We start from the raw sequence: 17,889 nt of genomic DNA on the forward strand, positions 1-17,889 counted from the left end.
GACAATAGTCAGAGCTGCCTCCAAGGTTCCCAGCTTTTCTAGGGTGACTTCTCCCAGCCCACAGCTGCTAACACAACCACCAAAACCAGCTCTGGGATCTGCTCCACTGTCCCACTCAGCCAGGAACGCACCTGGCCTGTTCAGCCCTGGCAGATGCTGCCACAGTGCTGACCCAAACAGAGCTACAGGAGGACAGCATACGCAAAGGTAACATTTACTGAGAGATACAGAACTGAATATTATGAAGGACATACATGGATGGAGAGGGTAGCAACACCACTGCAGAGAGCAGCTTGGACCCCCTTCCCAGCATGCCAGGAAAGGAGCTGGATGCTACCAGACAAGTAACACAATGGAGATAACTGTGGCGTATGTGTTTGTAACAAACAGACCATTATAACATACATTTCTATGGGATCACATCTAGTGATTATATAAATCCATATAGAGATCACTGTATAAAAAATTTGTAAAAAATACTTTAAAAAAGTGTAAAAATGTGCATTCAAAAGCACGGCCGGCACGGACAGCTGGGCTGTAAACATTATACTGAGTGTGCTTGTGGGGGGCGCCTGCGCCACCGAGCCCCGACAGGCCTGCCCACCAGATGGGGCTGCATCAAGTGTTTGTGGGTCTTGGGTTTGGGTTTCCCTCCGGAGCGTGCGCCAGGAGCGGCAGCAGCCTCTGGGCAGGGTGCTGGTGGGCACTGCATAGCTGCCGCTCCTCAGCTTGCAGCCCCACTACCCACGGGCTGCGTAGTCCTTGCAGGACATGCTGTGCCATCGTGGGTCCCAGAGCTGAGAGCAGGCTGAAGGGCTGTGATGAGGTATCACAGGGAGGCTGCCCTCACTGGCACCAACCAGCCCTGCTCCCAGGTTCAGCCTCAGAGTACATGGCTGGCAGGTTCCAGATCTTCTCTGTTCCCATGTTTGGTCCACAGTTCCCAAGGAAGCCCACTGGGTCCAGGCTGCACCAGGCCTGGGTGCACAATTCTTCATACAGTACATACATTAGAGACCCTGGAAGACCCTGCACGACTGTCTCCTCCTCCTGGCCCAGTGCCACCTTCACTTCTTCTCTAGCTGCTCCAGCAGTGGGTTGGCTTCGCTCTCGGGCGTCTTGATGCTGTCTGTCCGCACGATGCAGGTGGGACGGTGCCGGTTCAGCATCAGGATGAGCTGCTGCCTCTCCTGTTTCAGCTCTTCTATCTGGGCCTTCAGCTCAGCATTCATGAGCTCTAGACGCTCAGACTCCTAGCAGGACAGGAACACAACCTCATGTGACTTTATCTAGCAGGACAAGATACAAGAAACAATTTGGCCAACAGGCCACCTCTGCCCAGTGCTGTCCCTCAGCCCCTGCAGCAGGGGAGCAGACTGAAGACCTGACAAGACACCACATCCCTCCAGACTGTTCATCCCCAGCCCTGCTGCCTTGTGCTACTTAGTGCCATCACAGGGAAATAACAGCCACCACCTGGGGCAGGTGTCTGCTGTACCCCAGCAAAACCTCTGCCTGGCTGCTTTCTGTGGTCTGGTAAGGTGCTTGGGAACAAACCCATGTTTACGTTTTCACCTGCACCATCTGTAAGGAGCTGCCCTTGTGAAATGACTCTCTGTCTCATGCTGTGTCATCTGCCCATGTCTCTCCACTGTTTGCAGAAAAACGGCTGTGACAGTTTCTCGGCCTTGGGGTCACAGGTGAGTGAGCATCAGGCCTCTGAGTGGGAAAATCTTTAGGACTTAGGTCAAGGGGCCAGCACACTGGCAGCCCCTGTCCTGTGCCACACTCATATGGGTGCTCCTGCTCCAGCACTGAGGCAGAGCCATTATCATTCCTCTCTCACCGCAAGCCCAGAGCCCTCCTCCAGCCCTCTCCAGCCCTGGTACGATGGGTAAGCTCTGCCTGGGCATGTACATGGCCACCACCTTCACAGCCTCATGAAAAGGGGGGGCTGTATTTTCCCAGATATGGGCACTGGAGCAAGGGGACACAGAGGGGCAGTTCAGGAGGCAATGTTGCCTGCAACTGGAGTACCATTCTAGGGAAGTCCCTGCTGTGCCCTGGGACAGATTGGGCACCCACCCGCTGCAGGAACTCTGTCCTCTCCTTCTTCTTGTTACGACATCGTGCTGCTGCTACTTTGTTTTTCTCCCGGCGCCTTTTCCTCCTCTCTTCTTCCTCATCCAGCTACAACGAGACAAAGAAACCCAGATCAGAGCCAGCAGGTGTGGGTCGGGGCAGGAGGTAGGGGTGAGCATGTGGCAGGGCAACGTGGCAGTCACCCAGTCATGGGCCACCAGCAACATGACTTAATCCTCACTGGAACCAGGTGTGCTGCTGCTACAGCCTCTAACTCCACTTTGCGAGAACACAGAGAGAGAGACCTGTACCCCCAGCTGAGGACATGGCTGGTAGGGGACAGACAAGCCTTCACAGGGCTGCTCCCTCCCTGAGAGAGGGCAGAGATGGAGAATTGAGCCCCCTCCCAGAAACATTGGCAGTTTGTCACACAGACATCTACAGGCTCAGCTCTGTGAGCACAGACATTGAAAGCATCACACACAGCCAAGGACAAGAGTCAGAAAAACACAGAACATACCCCAGCTGGGCCCACCCCATTCCAATACCTGTCTGCTGCAGCTTCAGCACTGAGTCACAGGGCCACCACAGTAAGATGGGGACAGGTCCTGCATCCCCTGTAAGGAAGCAGGACACAGCAGTACCTGCACTGTTCGCCATGACTCAGTTCTCTGTGCTCTTTGACTCAGACCACACAGGCCAGGCCAATAGGCCCTATGGGTTAGAAACCCATAATCAAAGTATTTATGGACATATGCTACAAAGCCTGTATTAATGGCCTATGGCATGCCTACATCCAAGAACCCAAACTAGCTCCTTCAAGAAAAATCTGAGGGTTGGAAAGCCCTGTGAAATCAGGTTATACTTTGTAATATGGATAGAGAAGAAAAGGTGCCCAGTGCCTTCATCCACATTTTGCCTGGGTCTCTGAAATTTGAGGTGTCAGACTGAACTGCCTCATTCCTATTGACTGATACCTGATGGCCACAAGATCACCCCACATGCAGGCGCACCAGTAGTGCCCGATGGGAATGAAGGCTGCAGGTGCCATCATCCACACTAAACCATGCACACTGCTAACAGTCACCAAGTCCAAAACCCACTAACCAAAACATCCCAATGTGATGCACAAGGACTGGACAGAACATGGACTCAGCAAAGGTAGGGTGAAGGGGTAGCTTAAGCAAGCTGCATGTCCAGTACACAGCACATAGCATGCTGTAGAAGGCAGTGTCTGAGCTTTATAACACTAATGGTTTTGCATCTTCTCTACCTTATTTTCCAAGCATTACACCAAAGCTGCTATTTTAGCTGGGGATAAAATATTAAGCAAAGCCAGCACAAGCTATGCACAGACTTCCATAAAGCCAGGCTGCCACCATTCCTTTGCCAAGGCAGTATCATGGGGCACCAATGTACCACACTTGGGAGAACTAGGATCAGAACTGCACTGATACCCCCACATCCAGTCAGAAATGGACAGCTCACACTGCATCCACACAACTTAGATGTGACAGGTTAGCAGAAGTAATCTGGAGGGCCCTAACTCTACATTCTGCTGCCAGCTCTTACAAAGCTCCCTGACAGAAATTAAGAGGAGGTGGACATCAGGGTAGATGCAATTCCACTCTGCACATTTAGCAACCACCCATCCACTCCTAAGACAGCTTCTTGGCATTTTAGTTCAAGGATTACTAGGAGGGTGCAGAGAGGTAACATGCTCACAGCTCCAAAGCTCAAAAAACACCCCCAAACTTGGCTTCAAACGTACATCTTGGGTGTAACAGGAACTGGAAGAGCAACCAGCAACTGCACCAGCCCTGGGAACTACCTGACATTTCCATGCCATGTTGGTCCATTCAACCAGAATTACAGAATAAGTGACCTGTTTCTGACCCTGCCTCCACCCCACTGAGGGCCCAGCAGAGGTCTGTGTCCTTTAGGTGGAGTACAGATGCTCCAGGAAGGTGGCTCAGCACAGATAGAAGCAGCTTGAATTCTTGGCTCTGCTTTTTGACCACAGCTCTTGTGGTTTCATAGAAATATAGAAACGTTTGGGTTGGAAGAGACCTAGATCACCTAGTTCCAACCCCCATGCCACAGGCAGGTACACCTTCCAGTAGAGCAGTTGCTGAAAGCCCCATCCAGACTGGTCTTGAACACTTCCAGGTATGGGGAATCCACAAATTCTCAGGGTAGAGAAGTTCTCTTCTTCAAGAAAGCAGGTTTTCCCCATCTGTTTCTGCTTGATTTCAGTTCAAAAAGGTGACATGGCTCTGGTGCTGAGGGTTAGGATGTTATTCAGAGGCACAAGGGACAATGATGATGTATCACCCAATAGCATGTCTCAGCAGCTGATCTCCAGGGGATCCCTGTGCGTAGAAGGTCTGGGGATGCCTCCTGAACTGCTTCAGTCAGCAGCCTCAGAGAATGAGACGATCATCTGCCTGAGGGGCAGGGCTCAGTCCCAGAGGAAGCACCCCAGGTGGGATTCAGTGGTGGAGGAGCCCAGCAGCACCTGTCCACACCTGTCCAAGAGGAGAACAGCTTGCCCAGTGGGGCTGTCCATCAACCTGAAGAGAATCCAGCACCCAACACCCACTGGGTGGGTTTTGTGTGTGCCCCCAGGCACAAACACCCCAATGCCAGGAGATGCTGGTGCCCCCCAGCAGAGCAGAGAGAGCTGCCTTTCCCAGGCTCATGAAGCAGCCACACAGAGTGGCACGCTGGCACCCAGCATTCCTGGGCTCCAGCTCCCTGCAAGAGGAAAGCAGCTGCAGGCTGCATTGCAAAACCATGCGTGGGCAGCTTCTTGGCTACTCATGGGATAAGCAGCTACTGCTTCAGCTCCCTCAGGCCTTTGCTGCAAAGCCTTGCCAAGGGCAGCTCCATTTGCTGTCTTCAACTCCTCAGCTTCACAGGCCATGCAGGGGAGGAACCAGCTGCATGGAAGGTAGCTGTGCAGGGGCTGCCAGTGGGTTTTATCTTATCTTTCCTGCACATGGTGCCTCAACAGCTGGCTCAGAGGACACTCAGCAATTCCAGTACCTGCTGTGGGGCAGAACTGCCCAGTCCCTGTTATACAGATGCCAGTGACATCACATACCCATGCCCACAAAAAGCAAAAGCAGCTGTTGCAGGGCCAGTTCAGAGGTGTTCGAGATGCCCCAGGAAAGGAGCTGTGCCTGGGAAGACAGCATAGCCACAGAGTCACCCTCTTTCCTCCCCAACCCATGAAGCAAGGCAGGCACTGCAGCCCATTTGCTGCATAATACCCAGCCCAAGAGCTTGGAAAAGAATTTGGCTTCAGCTGCAAATCCGTGACTGCTTTGCCCATAGAGGGACCAAAGCAATTAGCATCCCCCAGGGCCTTACGATGGCCTCCCACACTATCCTAGCCTCAGCTCCTGCCATTGCAGAGCTGCCCAGTCCTTCCCAGGTGACCTCCAGGCTGCACAAGCTGACTGGACACTCTCTTGGGCACAGAGCTCCTGTGCAAGGTGATCAAATGGACTACATCATACCAGTTCTACCTGCAGGAGTCCACCTCAAGTGGCTGGGGGGAAAGAAGAGGGATGCTCTGGACCTGGCTGCTGCTGAGCTTCTGCCAAAAGAATTGGGCTAAATCAAGTGCCAGCACCATTTGGAGAGCAGGTTGCTCTCTGGAACTGCTATTTTACCCCCTTCAGCTCACAGCTCATCACAGGCAGCTTTTCACATCATCTAGCACCTCCTTGCTCATGCTTCCAGAGAACACACATCACTCCATCCTCATAAGGCATCCAAGGTAACCTCACGCAGGAGCAAATGCTCTGTTCAGAAGGCTGTTTATTGGACCTTCTAACAGCAGCCACTACCCTCACCAACGTGGGACCTCTGAAATGGTGGGTTCCCAGCTCCATCTGCAGGCAGTAGGAGGTGTAAACACTCACCACCAGTACAGCCAGTCAAAGACTGGACAACCAACACATGGGACAGCCATACAAGGGAAACACTGTCCAAGCATCTCCCTAGTCCCTTCAGCCTGCTCCTGACATGGCAGCCTGTGGTACCAAGTAGAAACTACCCAGCTTCCCCATCCCAGGAAACTCGAGGTGAAGCCAGGGCACACCCCAAGCAATGGGGCAGGGGCAGCTCCCAGCACAGGCTGAGTCACTGCTCCACACCACTTGTCCACACACCTCATCCCTGCTGGAGAGACACCACCAATGCCAGAAGCACCAAGGGTTTGTTGACACGGGTGACAGGCTGTGTGACTTCTACTCAGGGTGTGTGCCCCAACCTAGGGACATGTTGGCTGCATCAGACTCCACTCCATAGGCAGGGCTTGAGCTCAGCTGGCTGCCAATGGCTGCAATGGACCAGTCAGGTCTGGGACACTGAGGCTACCACTGCCAGCCAGGGGCAGAAAGTCAGGCAGGGGTAAGAGGCTGCTAGTGGAGCGGCTGCCAACGTGCATGCACAACACCAAACAGGGAGCTTATAAAACACACTGCTGGCCACCCTCGTACGACAGCCAAGCATGGGCAGGAGGGAAACCCAGGCAAGTGCAGACAACAGCCCTACAGGGCCACCTGCAGCCAGCAGTCCCCAATACTCACCTCACTTTTGACAGGCTGAGGTCTCTTCCCAAGCTTCACCTCCAGGAAGTGGAGTGGCGAGATCATGGCCCCGATGTTGCGGATGTCGGCGCACTTCAGCTCCTCGGCGGTCAGGGCCGTGCCAGGCAGACCTGTCAAGGGGCCAAGCCCAGGCAGCGCACCAGCCGTCAGCGACGGGTCGGGGATCTGCCCTGGCATCATAGCAGGGGACACCGCTTCGTAGGCTGCAGGGGGAGACAGACATCCCATTACAACCCAGCTATAGGTCCTCATGACACAGCACAAGCCAAACTCATGCTACAGTCCCATCACCTACAGGGGTTCGAATCAAGGAAGGCAGACATTCTCCCCCAGGAAGGACAAAGGCAGAGAATAAGTAGAATCTGTATGATAGAAACCAAAATATATGAATCCTGCTAGGAAGAATAGGCTACAGAGGTGTAGATCAGGAAGGGAGGAGACCTGAGAGGCAAAGCACCAGAAGAACAGGAGCTGGCTGCAATGACAGTGATGTGATCCAGTGGACACCTTTCTCTGGAGTACAGCAGATCAAGGTTTGCTCCTAACTGAGTTTTGATTAATTAATGTGTGGATTATTCATAGAAGAAGAAAGTGGCACAAAGAGGACCATAATATGCCCTAGGCTGGATTTGTTCTGGGCATGCTCAAAACAAATGGTCAGGGCTGGGACACAGCACACAAAGACCACAGATAAAACTGCAAGAACAAAACCTGCCACTGTACAAACATCTCCCAGCACAGACATGAGGAAACAAAGGCTGGAGGGGAAGGGAAATGGTGCAAGGTTCAAAAGTCATCTTCTGTCAGGAAAGGAAAAAAAGTGAGAATAGGATCAGGGCAAACGTCAGCAAGTCATTTATAGGGAGGAGAAAGGGAGTTATCAGTAAATATGAAGAACAAGCAGCAAAGAGATAATAAAATTAAACCTAAAACTGGAATTCCATAGAGCTGGAGCTGTTACATCAGTGCAAAAGCCATGGGAGCAGATGGTTGTTGGCTGCAATGCAAGTACATCCCTGCTGTGTAACTGGCCTGGGACACTCACAATTACCTGCAATGTACCTATTTACAACATGCAGAGTCAACTTCTGTCCACACAGCAGCCATTTGCCCCTCTTCTTCAACTCAACCACATGTCCCAGTGTGCATGCACTGCTCGCCTTGCTCTGCCCAGCCAGAGAAGTCCCAGTACACTGTAGGAGCCTCCAGGCATCCACCCCATTCTGCCCCTGTGCAGGAGGCACCAACACAGCAGGGATAAGGACCGGCAATGTCAAGAGAAAGAAATAGGCTAAAGGGGTGGACCCAAAGTCTCAGTGTGCAGCTTCCTGCAACCACAAGAGCCAGTCACAATGCAGGATTCAACAAACAGCTGGGGACTCATGGAGGCTCTCATAGCACCAAGTGTCAGAGCAAGGAGGAGCATTAAATGACAGATAACATACACTTGCCCTGCTCTTTCCAAAGCATCCACCCTCATCTGCTGAGACCAGGCAACAGGCAATACCAGACTTTTGGCCCAGGCAGTACGGCTGTGCCGACCCACACGCACACAGCCAAGCCAGCTGCCACAGCTGCTCAGCACTTGCCATTCCAGAGTGACAAATCTATGTCAGTACCAGGCTGGAAACTTGAGTAAAGCTGCATGGGAGATAGAACTGCTGGATCAGACAGTCACAGAACAGTTGAGGCTGGGAGGGACCTCTGCAGATTGCCTGGTCCAGCCACCCTGCTCAGGTGGAGTCAGTGGGAGAAGGCTGAACAGGGTTAATTACAACAAACAGAGAAGTCAAGGATTTCTTGGCAGTGGCACATCTCTTTACCCAAGAGATTATTTAATACATTTGTTAATGTGAAGGAACCAGCGATAAGCAGCAGAAGGGAAGGAAAAACAAGCATACAGGCTAGTCAAGGGCAGAGCTCCACAAGCTTCCAGCACAAGTGCTGTGCAAGCTGTATTGCTGTGACAGATAGAATGATTTGCAGCAGAGAGTGCCTGCAAGCTGCAGTGAGCTGTGAGCTGTCATACAGTCTAATCTGCCAATAAAGAGGTGCAGGTGTCAGCATGGGATGTCCCCTGGCAGGGTTTGCTCAGCTGTGACCAAGAAGACTTGAGACAGATCAGGGAAAGCAAATGCAGCAAGAGAGAAAACATAAAGAGGTGGCAAGCAGGAATCAAGCCCTCTGCTCCAGTCATCCTTTAGGAGACCAGAAAGGGAAGAGAAAGCCGGTGCTGAGCAGTGCTGGGAGCACTGCTGTGGGGAGAGGAAGCTGGGGGGAGGTGATCTGCATAAGGTCATTAAAGCCTGAAAAGGAGAAGACAGGAAAGACAGACAAGTAACTTTTCAAGAGAAGTGCTACTACCTGATGAAATGGACTCCTGCCCATTTGGTGACAGAAAATAAAGAGAAAATACTTGGTAACGATACTTGACCTCAGAAAAGACTACAGGTCAACTCCTTGAGATTGCAAGGACCTAAACTGATGCAAAGCGTTCATTCTTCCACAGCGATCTCTAAACTAAACAACTGTAATTCCACACCTGCAGTGGAATCTTGTACTGACATCTTGTACCAGAATCTGCACCAACATCTTGTACGGTGTCCAGAGATGCCCAGTGCAGCCAGGCTCTGAAGCTGCACACTACCTCCCTCCCCCTTCCTTTCAGGCCTACACATGGCTAAGATGCTTCACCCCTCCAGAAATAAGCACCATCACACCCTTAGGCTGCACTCCAGACAGGAAGACACAAGTTATTTAGGGAGTGTGGCTAAATCCCTACCACCTTTCTCAGAGCTTGTCCCTCTCCAGCAGGAAAACACTGGGTCAATGAGGTGGCACAGCAAAGGGGCAGCGATTCTAGAGGTTCTTCCCAGGACCCTCTGCCATAAGACAGAGCTGTGTGGAGTTAAATTCAGTCTACCATTTTGGGATAGCTGTACACACTGCAGAGCTGGCCATTTCCCTGATGCTGCCACCAAGGTGACATGCTGTGGCACTGGGGAAGACACCTGCCAACAGTAGCACAGCCTGGGCCAGCTGCTGCACACCCCTCACCAGCAATCCCACAGATATCCAACCTAAACCTCCCCTGACTCAGCTTCATGCCATTTCCTTGAGTCCTGTCATTGGTCACAAGAGCAAAGAGATCGGTACCTGCCTCTCCTGAGGTAGTTGTAGACTGCAGTGAGGTCTCCCCTCAGTCTCCTCTTCTCTAGGATGAACAAACCAAGTGACCTCAGCCACTCCTCATGCAGTTTTCCCCTCCAGGCCCTTCACCATTTATGTGGCCCTCCTTTGGATGGTCTTTAATGGCTTAATGTCTTTTTTTAATTGTGGTGCCCAAAACTGCTCACAGTATTCAAGGTGAGGCCGCACCAGTGTGGAGCAAAGCAAAACAATCCCTTCCCTTGCCTGGCTGGCAAAGTTGTGCTTAATTGTCTTTCATCATGACATGCAGCTGACAGTACCCACACTAGACAGTCCAGGTCCTCAGGCAGACTGAATGTAGGGTCACTGCAATTTATGAAATAAGGAGCAATGAGAAATCCATTCTTCAGACTGTGGGACAACCTGACCACTCAGCACCCTCCCCCATGCACTCCTGAGGTGGGGGGCAGGTCCCTGGGGAGAAGTGGATAAAGATTTGAGAAAACACTTTTCTTTGGCACATCTTTTCCATCTGTGTCTCTGATCTGGTAGCTTAATATGCCTTGAAATAGCCTCCATACCAGTGTAGCACACAACACAGGTCAGAGTGAAGTATCCAATGTGCTCTAAAAATTTATCCTGGATCCAGAGACTGCACTGCCAAAGCCCACATCACACCTGCATCAGTGTAAGCTAAATCTTAAGCTGATAAAACCAAAGTGCCAGAAGCCTTCTGGAAAACCATAAACCTGGACATTAAGATGAGCTGAGACCTAGGTGGAAAGGGGGAAAAGTGTCTTCTACAAGTGGGATCTTGCTTAGGGGTCAGAAAGCTCAGGAGCACATTGAGAACTGCCAAGAGTCAAGCTGAGTTAGACCTTGGAGAGGAACATAACACCATTCCCAGCAGGGCTATAACCATGGAAATAAAAAGGAATGAGGAGAGGTGCCATCCCTCTCTGCAGAGCAGGGGTGCAGTGACAGATCATCTCCCCAGTTCTTGAGGGCCCTCAGCCCCAGGCACTGTCACTCCTGCTGATGGAGGGACTTAAACTTGAACAAACTCCAAGTCTCTTCCACTCCTTTGCTTCTTCCTAATGTAAGGACAACTTTCTTTTCATCCCAAGTCCCACATATTTTCCCATTCTTTTCTGGTGAGTGCCAGAAGTAAGAAGTTGTACTTTGATCATGTAAAAAAAGCCAGAGCATGGAATTCTTTTTAATACTTTGGTCCTCTTCCCAAGGCCGTTGCCCTGGCAGACATGGACGTGCCTACCTATAGCTCCAGCATATTTGTACCATGTTCACATGGTAGGGCAGAAATTTAAAGTTCAGGATCTGAGTTTAACCTTTAAGTTGCACCTTTTCAACAGCCACATCTTGCTGGATGGGGTGAATACAGCTGGTGCCTTGCCAATTCTTAATTCCTTTCTGGATATTCCCTTGCAGCATTTGCTATTTCTAAGGCACGTGAACCAACTCACCTCTGTATTCCTTCACTTTCTAACACAGTGCTTTAGTTGGGATTCTTATTAGACTTTTTTCTTTTCAAAACTGATTAATAACACAGCCTTTTTCCCTCAATGCCAGGTGGTCTTTCAACATCTCCTTACATGAGCTTGGAAATGTCGTGTCCTCAGTAAAACCTAGTTTTCTGGTGTCCTACATTTGAACCACACAATTCCTTTGTATGCATTGTATCAGTGATGCTTTTTCACATAACGAAGCCAACAGCAGCACAGTGAGAAAAGAGAATGTGCAGTCTTGCATATGACCATTGGATCAGCATGACACCAGCTTCTTGAGTTTACATTCACCATAACTCTGCCTTCTACACCAATGCTATTCATCCTTTTTTGCCATGATATCAAGATGCTCCAGAGTGAATGAGGAGACAGAAGGCTTTCTTACAACTTCAGTTCAATGATGAGTAGCTTATGCCATTCAATGCTCTCTTCAACAACTATCTTTGCAGCAAAAATCAGGTCAACATGTGATTTCATGGGTCAAAATTCAGTTTGTATTTCCTAAGCTTTGCTTCTACACTCCTTTATTCTGGTTAAAATACTCTAACATAAGACTTGACCTCTTGCCAAAATGTCTGTAAACCCTCCTAACTATTGCATTAACTTTTGCATCCTTGCTTTGGCACTATTCTTCCTGTGGCTTCAGTCAACTCAGTTACTTTATCAGCAGTCTCATCCCCAAAAAGCTGACAACAGTACAGCTTTCTTTGCTCACCTTGGTTTTGCTGCATCTTTCTCACCAGTTTCAAGTGTTTCTGTGCTTTGTTCCCCAGTTATGTCCTTAGGGTCAGCAGTCTGTGACACTGGTTGATTTAATATTTCTTAAAGACAGCACCCATTACTCTTAATTTTTCTCCTATTGCCAGAGTCTGTTATCTTCTGGAACCCACAATCCAGGGGGAAGAAGCTTTACTAAGTTGTTTCTGTCCCATACAGTTGCTCAGCTTCCTCCGTGGCACTGTCCCCACATACCCTTCTATTCTTTCTCCTGCAGTTCTAATCGTCATGTTCTTGGGCTTTTTTTTAATGGGTTGAGTTTTTTTCTCTTCCCATACTGATTTGGTTGCTGCTTTTTCAGGGGACTCTTTGTTTGGTTTTGGGTTTGTTTTTTTTAAGAAGCTGCTGTTTGCACAGCAGTTACAGCATAAATCTAACGTGCGTAGGCATAATTCATATAACCCGGTATCCCTGGGGGTTCGTACTCCAGCTGCTAGCCTGTATTCACACCCCCCCCTGCCACCTCTTCACTGCTATTCTTACCCACAGACTAAAACTGGCACAGGAATGCCTACCTGTGTTGAAATCATACATTCAATTCCCTGCACATACACTGCCTCAGTTTGTATTCACCATCCTATGCATCCTCACTTATCCAGAGGCACTGTTTGTTTCTTTATAAACCAAATGCAGCTGCTGCTGTTGCATCAAGAGCATCATCCTGCAGAGACGACCATGACATCCCAAAGCAGGCTCTGACAGTCACACTTCAATTTAAATTGCCATTACTGCCTTATCTCTGGTGTCAGCTTCCTTGGTGAGAGTGAGGGCTATTTGCAGCCTTATTTTCAATTTTCCTGTCTATAATACAATTACAGTTTCTTACAACATAAGCTATTTTACTTGTGCTGACATCTGTAATGGTTGATCCAAATATACTTCTGATGCTCAGAGAGCCAGTCTAGCATCTAATATAGCCAGCCAGCAGATTCTGACACTCTGTACCTACCAGCATGTTTCTCTTTTGCCCATGTTAAGCACCACACGAAGGCATACTGTGTCCTCCCAGCCCTTCTCCATGCTGCCTGCAGAATAAAGGCCATGCTTGCCTGGTATTCTCTCACCAGGCTCAGCCTGGGTGCCTGCCATTGCTTGTCAGCTGCGACACATCAGAGCACTGCTGAAGTCTGTAAACCACCATGCAAGCAATCTTTGATGTCTTTATCAGTGTGTTAGCACCTAACACAATATTGCCATTTGTATGTACTGTCTTGGAGCACCCGAGTCACAGCAACTGGCCTTTCATCTGCTCCTGGCCAACAGGGAATAATAATTCTGCTTTGGAGATCAGAAGCAGCACTACCAGCTTATAGTTCTTAGATTCAACTATGCCATTTTTAAACTTTTTTTTAGCTCCTGGCTATCAAGTTACCTCTGTACGTCATACATTGACCATCTAGTTGCTTCTGTGAGCAGAAGGATGATTTATATGAAAACCCTTTCCTGACATACCCAACTTCTCATGCCCCAAGAATGTAACTTCCTAAACAAAGACAGGGCAGTTGGCTATTATGTCCTTCTCTGAAGCTTTGAGCCACTTGTTTTTTTCCATCTGGACTCTTCTGTCTGAGAAGACTGCAGAGTGCTGATGGTCTGAAGCCTACAGACCTTCTTCCACTTCCACTCCAAGGTTCAGGCCCCAGTGAGCACCACATTAAGCATGATGAAGGCAGAAAGACACTACCCCATATTCCCAGTGCCACAAGTACCTTGCCATGAAATTAGAGATTTTTTTCTGCTGTCTAAAACATGATACTCTCCCATTGCCACACAACTGCTATCTGCTCTAGATGTATTTGGTTTTAAGTAGCACCTTACAGCAAGTCATATCTTCTGTCTAGCTGCTTCTGCTCCACACTGTTAAAAGCAGTAGCTTGCAGTGCCAGTGCCAAGCACTGTAGTGATCAGTGTCAAAGTTATTTGCGAAACATCAGAACACAGCAGCAGACAAGCCCTTTGGGGGTAACCAGTCTTTTCAGATACCCATACAGTAGCTCTGGTAAATATGGACTTTAACAACAGCCACTGTGTATTCATTCATTCAGTTGCTGAACCTGTTAATGCCAAGGAACCCACCACCTGTAGCACATGGAAAAGCTGCAGTGACACACACTGGGATAAAAAACGTGCATGCTCTCTCTTTACCGAGCACCTAACATTACTTAGTGTTTTATGGCATCACAGAAATTCCCCATTGTTTAAAGACCAGTTAGAGGCATGGTCACAGCATGGCCTACCAACTGCACTGAGGTGGAGCATGCCACCTCAGAATGCAGGACACTGTAGTACTTCACTACTCACCATAGTACCTCCACACTCCATTTCCATTCCAGGAGGGAGAGACAGCTCCTACAACCAGGTCCTAGGTTTGCAGGTCCAAAGATGCATCTGTGCCCTTCCCACAGACGCTCCGAGCTGCCATTCTTGCTGTTCCTTTCCTCCCACAGGCAACCCCATGTGGTGGGAGAAGAGTTGCACGGTTTGTGAACACCCATACATGTAACCTCCCACCGCCTGTACACAGAGTGAGTAGGGGGCCACAATGCTGAACAGAGGAAGCAGCTATGAAGAACTGTTCCTCAGGAGATGGAATCTAAACCTATTTCACAAGTGGGAACATTCTGGCTCAGTCCTGCACATCTAGCTGGCAGAAGGAACATCCGAGTCATTCACAGACAGAAGGCTATGAAAAGCTTTCTAAAAACAGGAATGCGGAGAGCCCTGCTGCCCTCCCTCCTCTTCTCCACCAGCAAAGCTCAAAGCTTCCTACACTGTGCACACGGGACAGCCCAGAGCAGACAGCATCTCCTCGGCAGAAATGCCATTTTGCAGCCCCTTATCCAAATGAGTCCCACCATTAGGCCTCCACACCTGCCTAATGCTTTGACTTCTTATCCCTTTTATGAGGAGGGGGGATAGTGGTTCTCCAGTCCTCAGCTTTAGAAATAATCCCCATTTGCCATTAGCAAGGCAGTCAGCTCACAGTCCTTCCTCCCTGAGCATTTTCCTCCATACCTGCACAAGGCAGCAAAAAGGTCTAGTTTAACTGCTCCCACCACTGCAATGCAGCGATTAACTTGCAAGCAACCTGTGACAGCAGGGGTTTGTACAGCACCTACCACAGCAAGGCTCCCCTATTGCAATAGCTAATTGCAATAACTGTAAAAAAATGCCATTAATTATCACAGTATTATTAAGATTGCAATTAAGTATTTGAGGCTGCACCACCCACTGGACGGCAGTACAGAGCAGGAAGGTAAAAGCTATCCTATTTGTACCTGGAGCAGCTCAAAGGGATTTGAGAAGGAAGGAATATCCTAGTCTGAGAAAACCTCAGTGTCTGAGCTGCAGCCTAACAACTGACTTGTTGAAATTACCCAGGACCTTCCATAACCACATGTGGTCCGGGCTAGAATCTTCTTCAAGAAGGCAATCCTGCTCCAGTACAAAGCTCTGCCCTCAGGGGCCAAGGATGGCCTCAGAGATGAGAGCCCCCACCCCCCCTACAAACTCCTCAAAATTATGCCCTGAATACCAGGGTCATCCACAAAGACCTCTAATCCTTATAAAGACCAGCTCTGGCTAGTTTGCAACAGCACTGCTCAGCTGAGAGGCCTATGTGCCTTCAGCTCCCTGTCTGCATGTTAAAATAGCCTGCAATGTTTGGATGGATACTCTGGACAGTCCAAGCAGAGAAATGCAGCCAAAGACAGATGGCATCAGGTTTGCAGTGCCCCCTCCTTGCTGCACTGGCACTGCAGGAGACACGCATGCTGGCAAGGGGTCCATGCCACACCATGGCTCTGCCTCCCTTGCTCTTGGGGCCAGGCCCATTACAAACAGCCACTGCAGTGAAAAGGGCCTCTTACAGCTTCACACTCAAGACATTGCATGCTGCCAAGTACCTGGCCCAGGCAATGCAGCTGAAGTAGCAAACACTAGCACAGAGAAGGAGACCACAGAGCAGATGCTCAATGCTGCTTGAGCAGTTGGACACAAGCAGGAGGAGGCAAGAGGTGTGAGAGAGTATTTACTCTTCCTTGGCAAGGAATGTAGCACAGAGACCTTTGCATCCTGTAAGGAGGGAAATACTCAACTGTGAAGATGCAGGAAAAGCATCCATAGGTGTCTCAACAAGGAAGCAGAGGCAATAACCTGCACACAAACTCAGCAGATCCCCCAGACTCCAGAGACCAGGGGCAACCAATTGCTGGATGACCTAGGAATGGGATGGATGGCAGCTCCTGCACCCACACACTTATCCCCTAGATGGGCAGGTTTTTGCATTTTTAAATCACTAGGACTCATACTAAGAATCCAAACTCCAAAGACTGGCATTACCACATGCCCTCACACAAGCTTTTACCAACAGATTTCCAGGGCAGACTCTGTCAAGAGCCTCCAGACAGAGTTTTTTATGCAAGTTTTCTCCAAACGAGCTAAAAAATGCTGGTCTGAGCTGCAGAAGCATTTGCTTCTGCTGAGCTCTCGGAGTCCAAACACACACACACACACACACACAGTTTGGCAGTGGTTGTGTTCCAGGGCTGGTAATGCAAGCCATGGAGCAGGCTGCCAAGACAAGCAAGAGAACGAGCCAGGCCCTGTTTCATTGGCCACCATACGCTGCATATGGCCCTGGAACCAGCCAGCACAGTGTTCTCACCCTCCTTGAAGGCATAGGAGACCCTGTGTTTTCAAATACACCTCCACAGGGCCTTCATTAAAGGAAAATGGAAATATAATGTGGCTCTTACTCCCCTGGTATTTCTCCCTTTCCCCCAATTTGCTCTCAAACCTATTTCCCTTCCATGGAAAAAAAAAAAAAGTGCCTCCTGGAGCAGAGCGTGCAAAAGAATGCAACTTCCATTCAACTCCATGCCTGAGTGCTAAAGCGGACTTGGGACCGCGCGGTGGGGGCACCTCCAGGGCCCCTTTCCTTCCCCGGGCCTCCCGGGCTGGAGACAGGGCTGGCGACAACCAGCCTGCCCGGCACGGGCCGGCAGCCGCAGGGAGCCCGCGCCCCTCACCTGCGCACCCGGCCGGCAGGTGAAGCGGAGGCAGCGAGCGCCCGAAAGCGGGGGCCCCCCGCCGCCCCGCAGCTCCTCAGTGCGGCAGCAGCCCAGAGCCAGGCACCCCCAGAGGCAGCCCCAGCCCCCGCGCGTCGCCGGGTGCGGGGGTAGCAGCCCTGCTCTGAGCCGCCCATGCGGCTGTACCCGCCCCCCGTGCAGGGTCTCCCCGCATCTCTGCGATGAGCCCGACCGCCCGGAGAGCGGCACCCTGCCCGCTGCCGCGGGATGCCGGGATGCTCCTCCGGGCGCTCCCCACCCCAGCCCCCGTCGCCGCTATCCGCCACCCCCGCGGAGCCCCGCGCCGCCGCCCGCCCCCTGCCGCAATCCCGGCCCGCCCGGCGCGTCCCCCGCCCGCGCCCACACCCACCGTGCAGGGCGACCGGGCTGCCGGGGTGCCCGCGGGGCCCGGCCGTAGGGGCCGGGCGCGGGCTGCAGGCTCAGCCCCGCCGCCTCCGCCGCTGCCCCGACCCCCGGGCCCCGCCGGGTGCCGATGTCGGTGCCGGCCGCCGCCGGGGCGCCTTGGCCCGCCACCACCCGCCGCCCCGGTGCGCGCCTCCCGCAGGCTGTGGCAGGCGGCGGGGTGGGTTGCATCAGCCCCGGTTATATAGCGGCCCCTGGGCTGCGGGGAGGGGTCGGGAATGCGGAACCGGCCGGGCTGCC

The 17,889-nt window shown here is 51.1% G+C and overlaps 2 protein-coding genes across 3 annotated transcripts in view; both read right to left on the reverse strand.

The window, feature by feature from the left end:
* Positions 1-6,770, reverse strand: part of BATF (basic leucine zipper ATF-like transcription factor) — a 31,812-nt gene extending 25,042 nt beyond the window's left edge. Inside the window, exon 1 of the mRNA XM_010393052.4 lies at positions 6,684-6,770. The gene's annotated coding sequence lies outside the window, so the exon portion shown is untranslated. The remainder of the gene's footprint in view (positions 1-6,683) is intronic.
* On the reverse strand, positions 192-17,681 carry JDP2 (Jun dimerization protein 2). Of its 2 annotated transcripts, XM_039552403.1 has the most exons (4): positions 17,597-17,681; positions 6,684-6,907; positions 2,086-2,190; positions 192-1,253 (listed from the first exon to the last, which is right to left on the reverse strand). In XM_039552403.1, the coding sequence occupies exons 2-4, from the start codon at positions 6,882-6,884 to the stop codon at positions 1,068-1,070; spliced, it is 492 nt and encodes a 163-aa protein (XP_039408337.1). In that variant the 5' UTR covers positions 6,885-6,907; positions 17,597-17,681; the 3' UTR covers positions 192-1,067. The 2 variants fall into 2 exon arrangements, with proteins under 2 accessions (XP_039408337.1, XP_010391367.1); XM_010393065.4 differs by lacking the exon at positions 17,597-17,681 and having other exon boundaries at positions 6,684-9,912.
* Between the last annotated feature and the right edge of the window lie 208 nt (positions 17,682-17,889).

The sequence above is a fragment of the Corvus cornix genome, chromosome 5, assembly GCF_000738735.6.
Source record: "Corvus cornix cornix isolate S_Up_H32 chromosome 5, ASM73873v5, whole genome shotgun sequence".
Classification (NCBI taxonomy): Eukaryota; Metazoa; Chordata; class Aves; order Passeriformes; family Corvidae; genus Corvus; species Corvus cornix.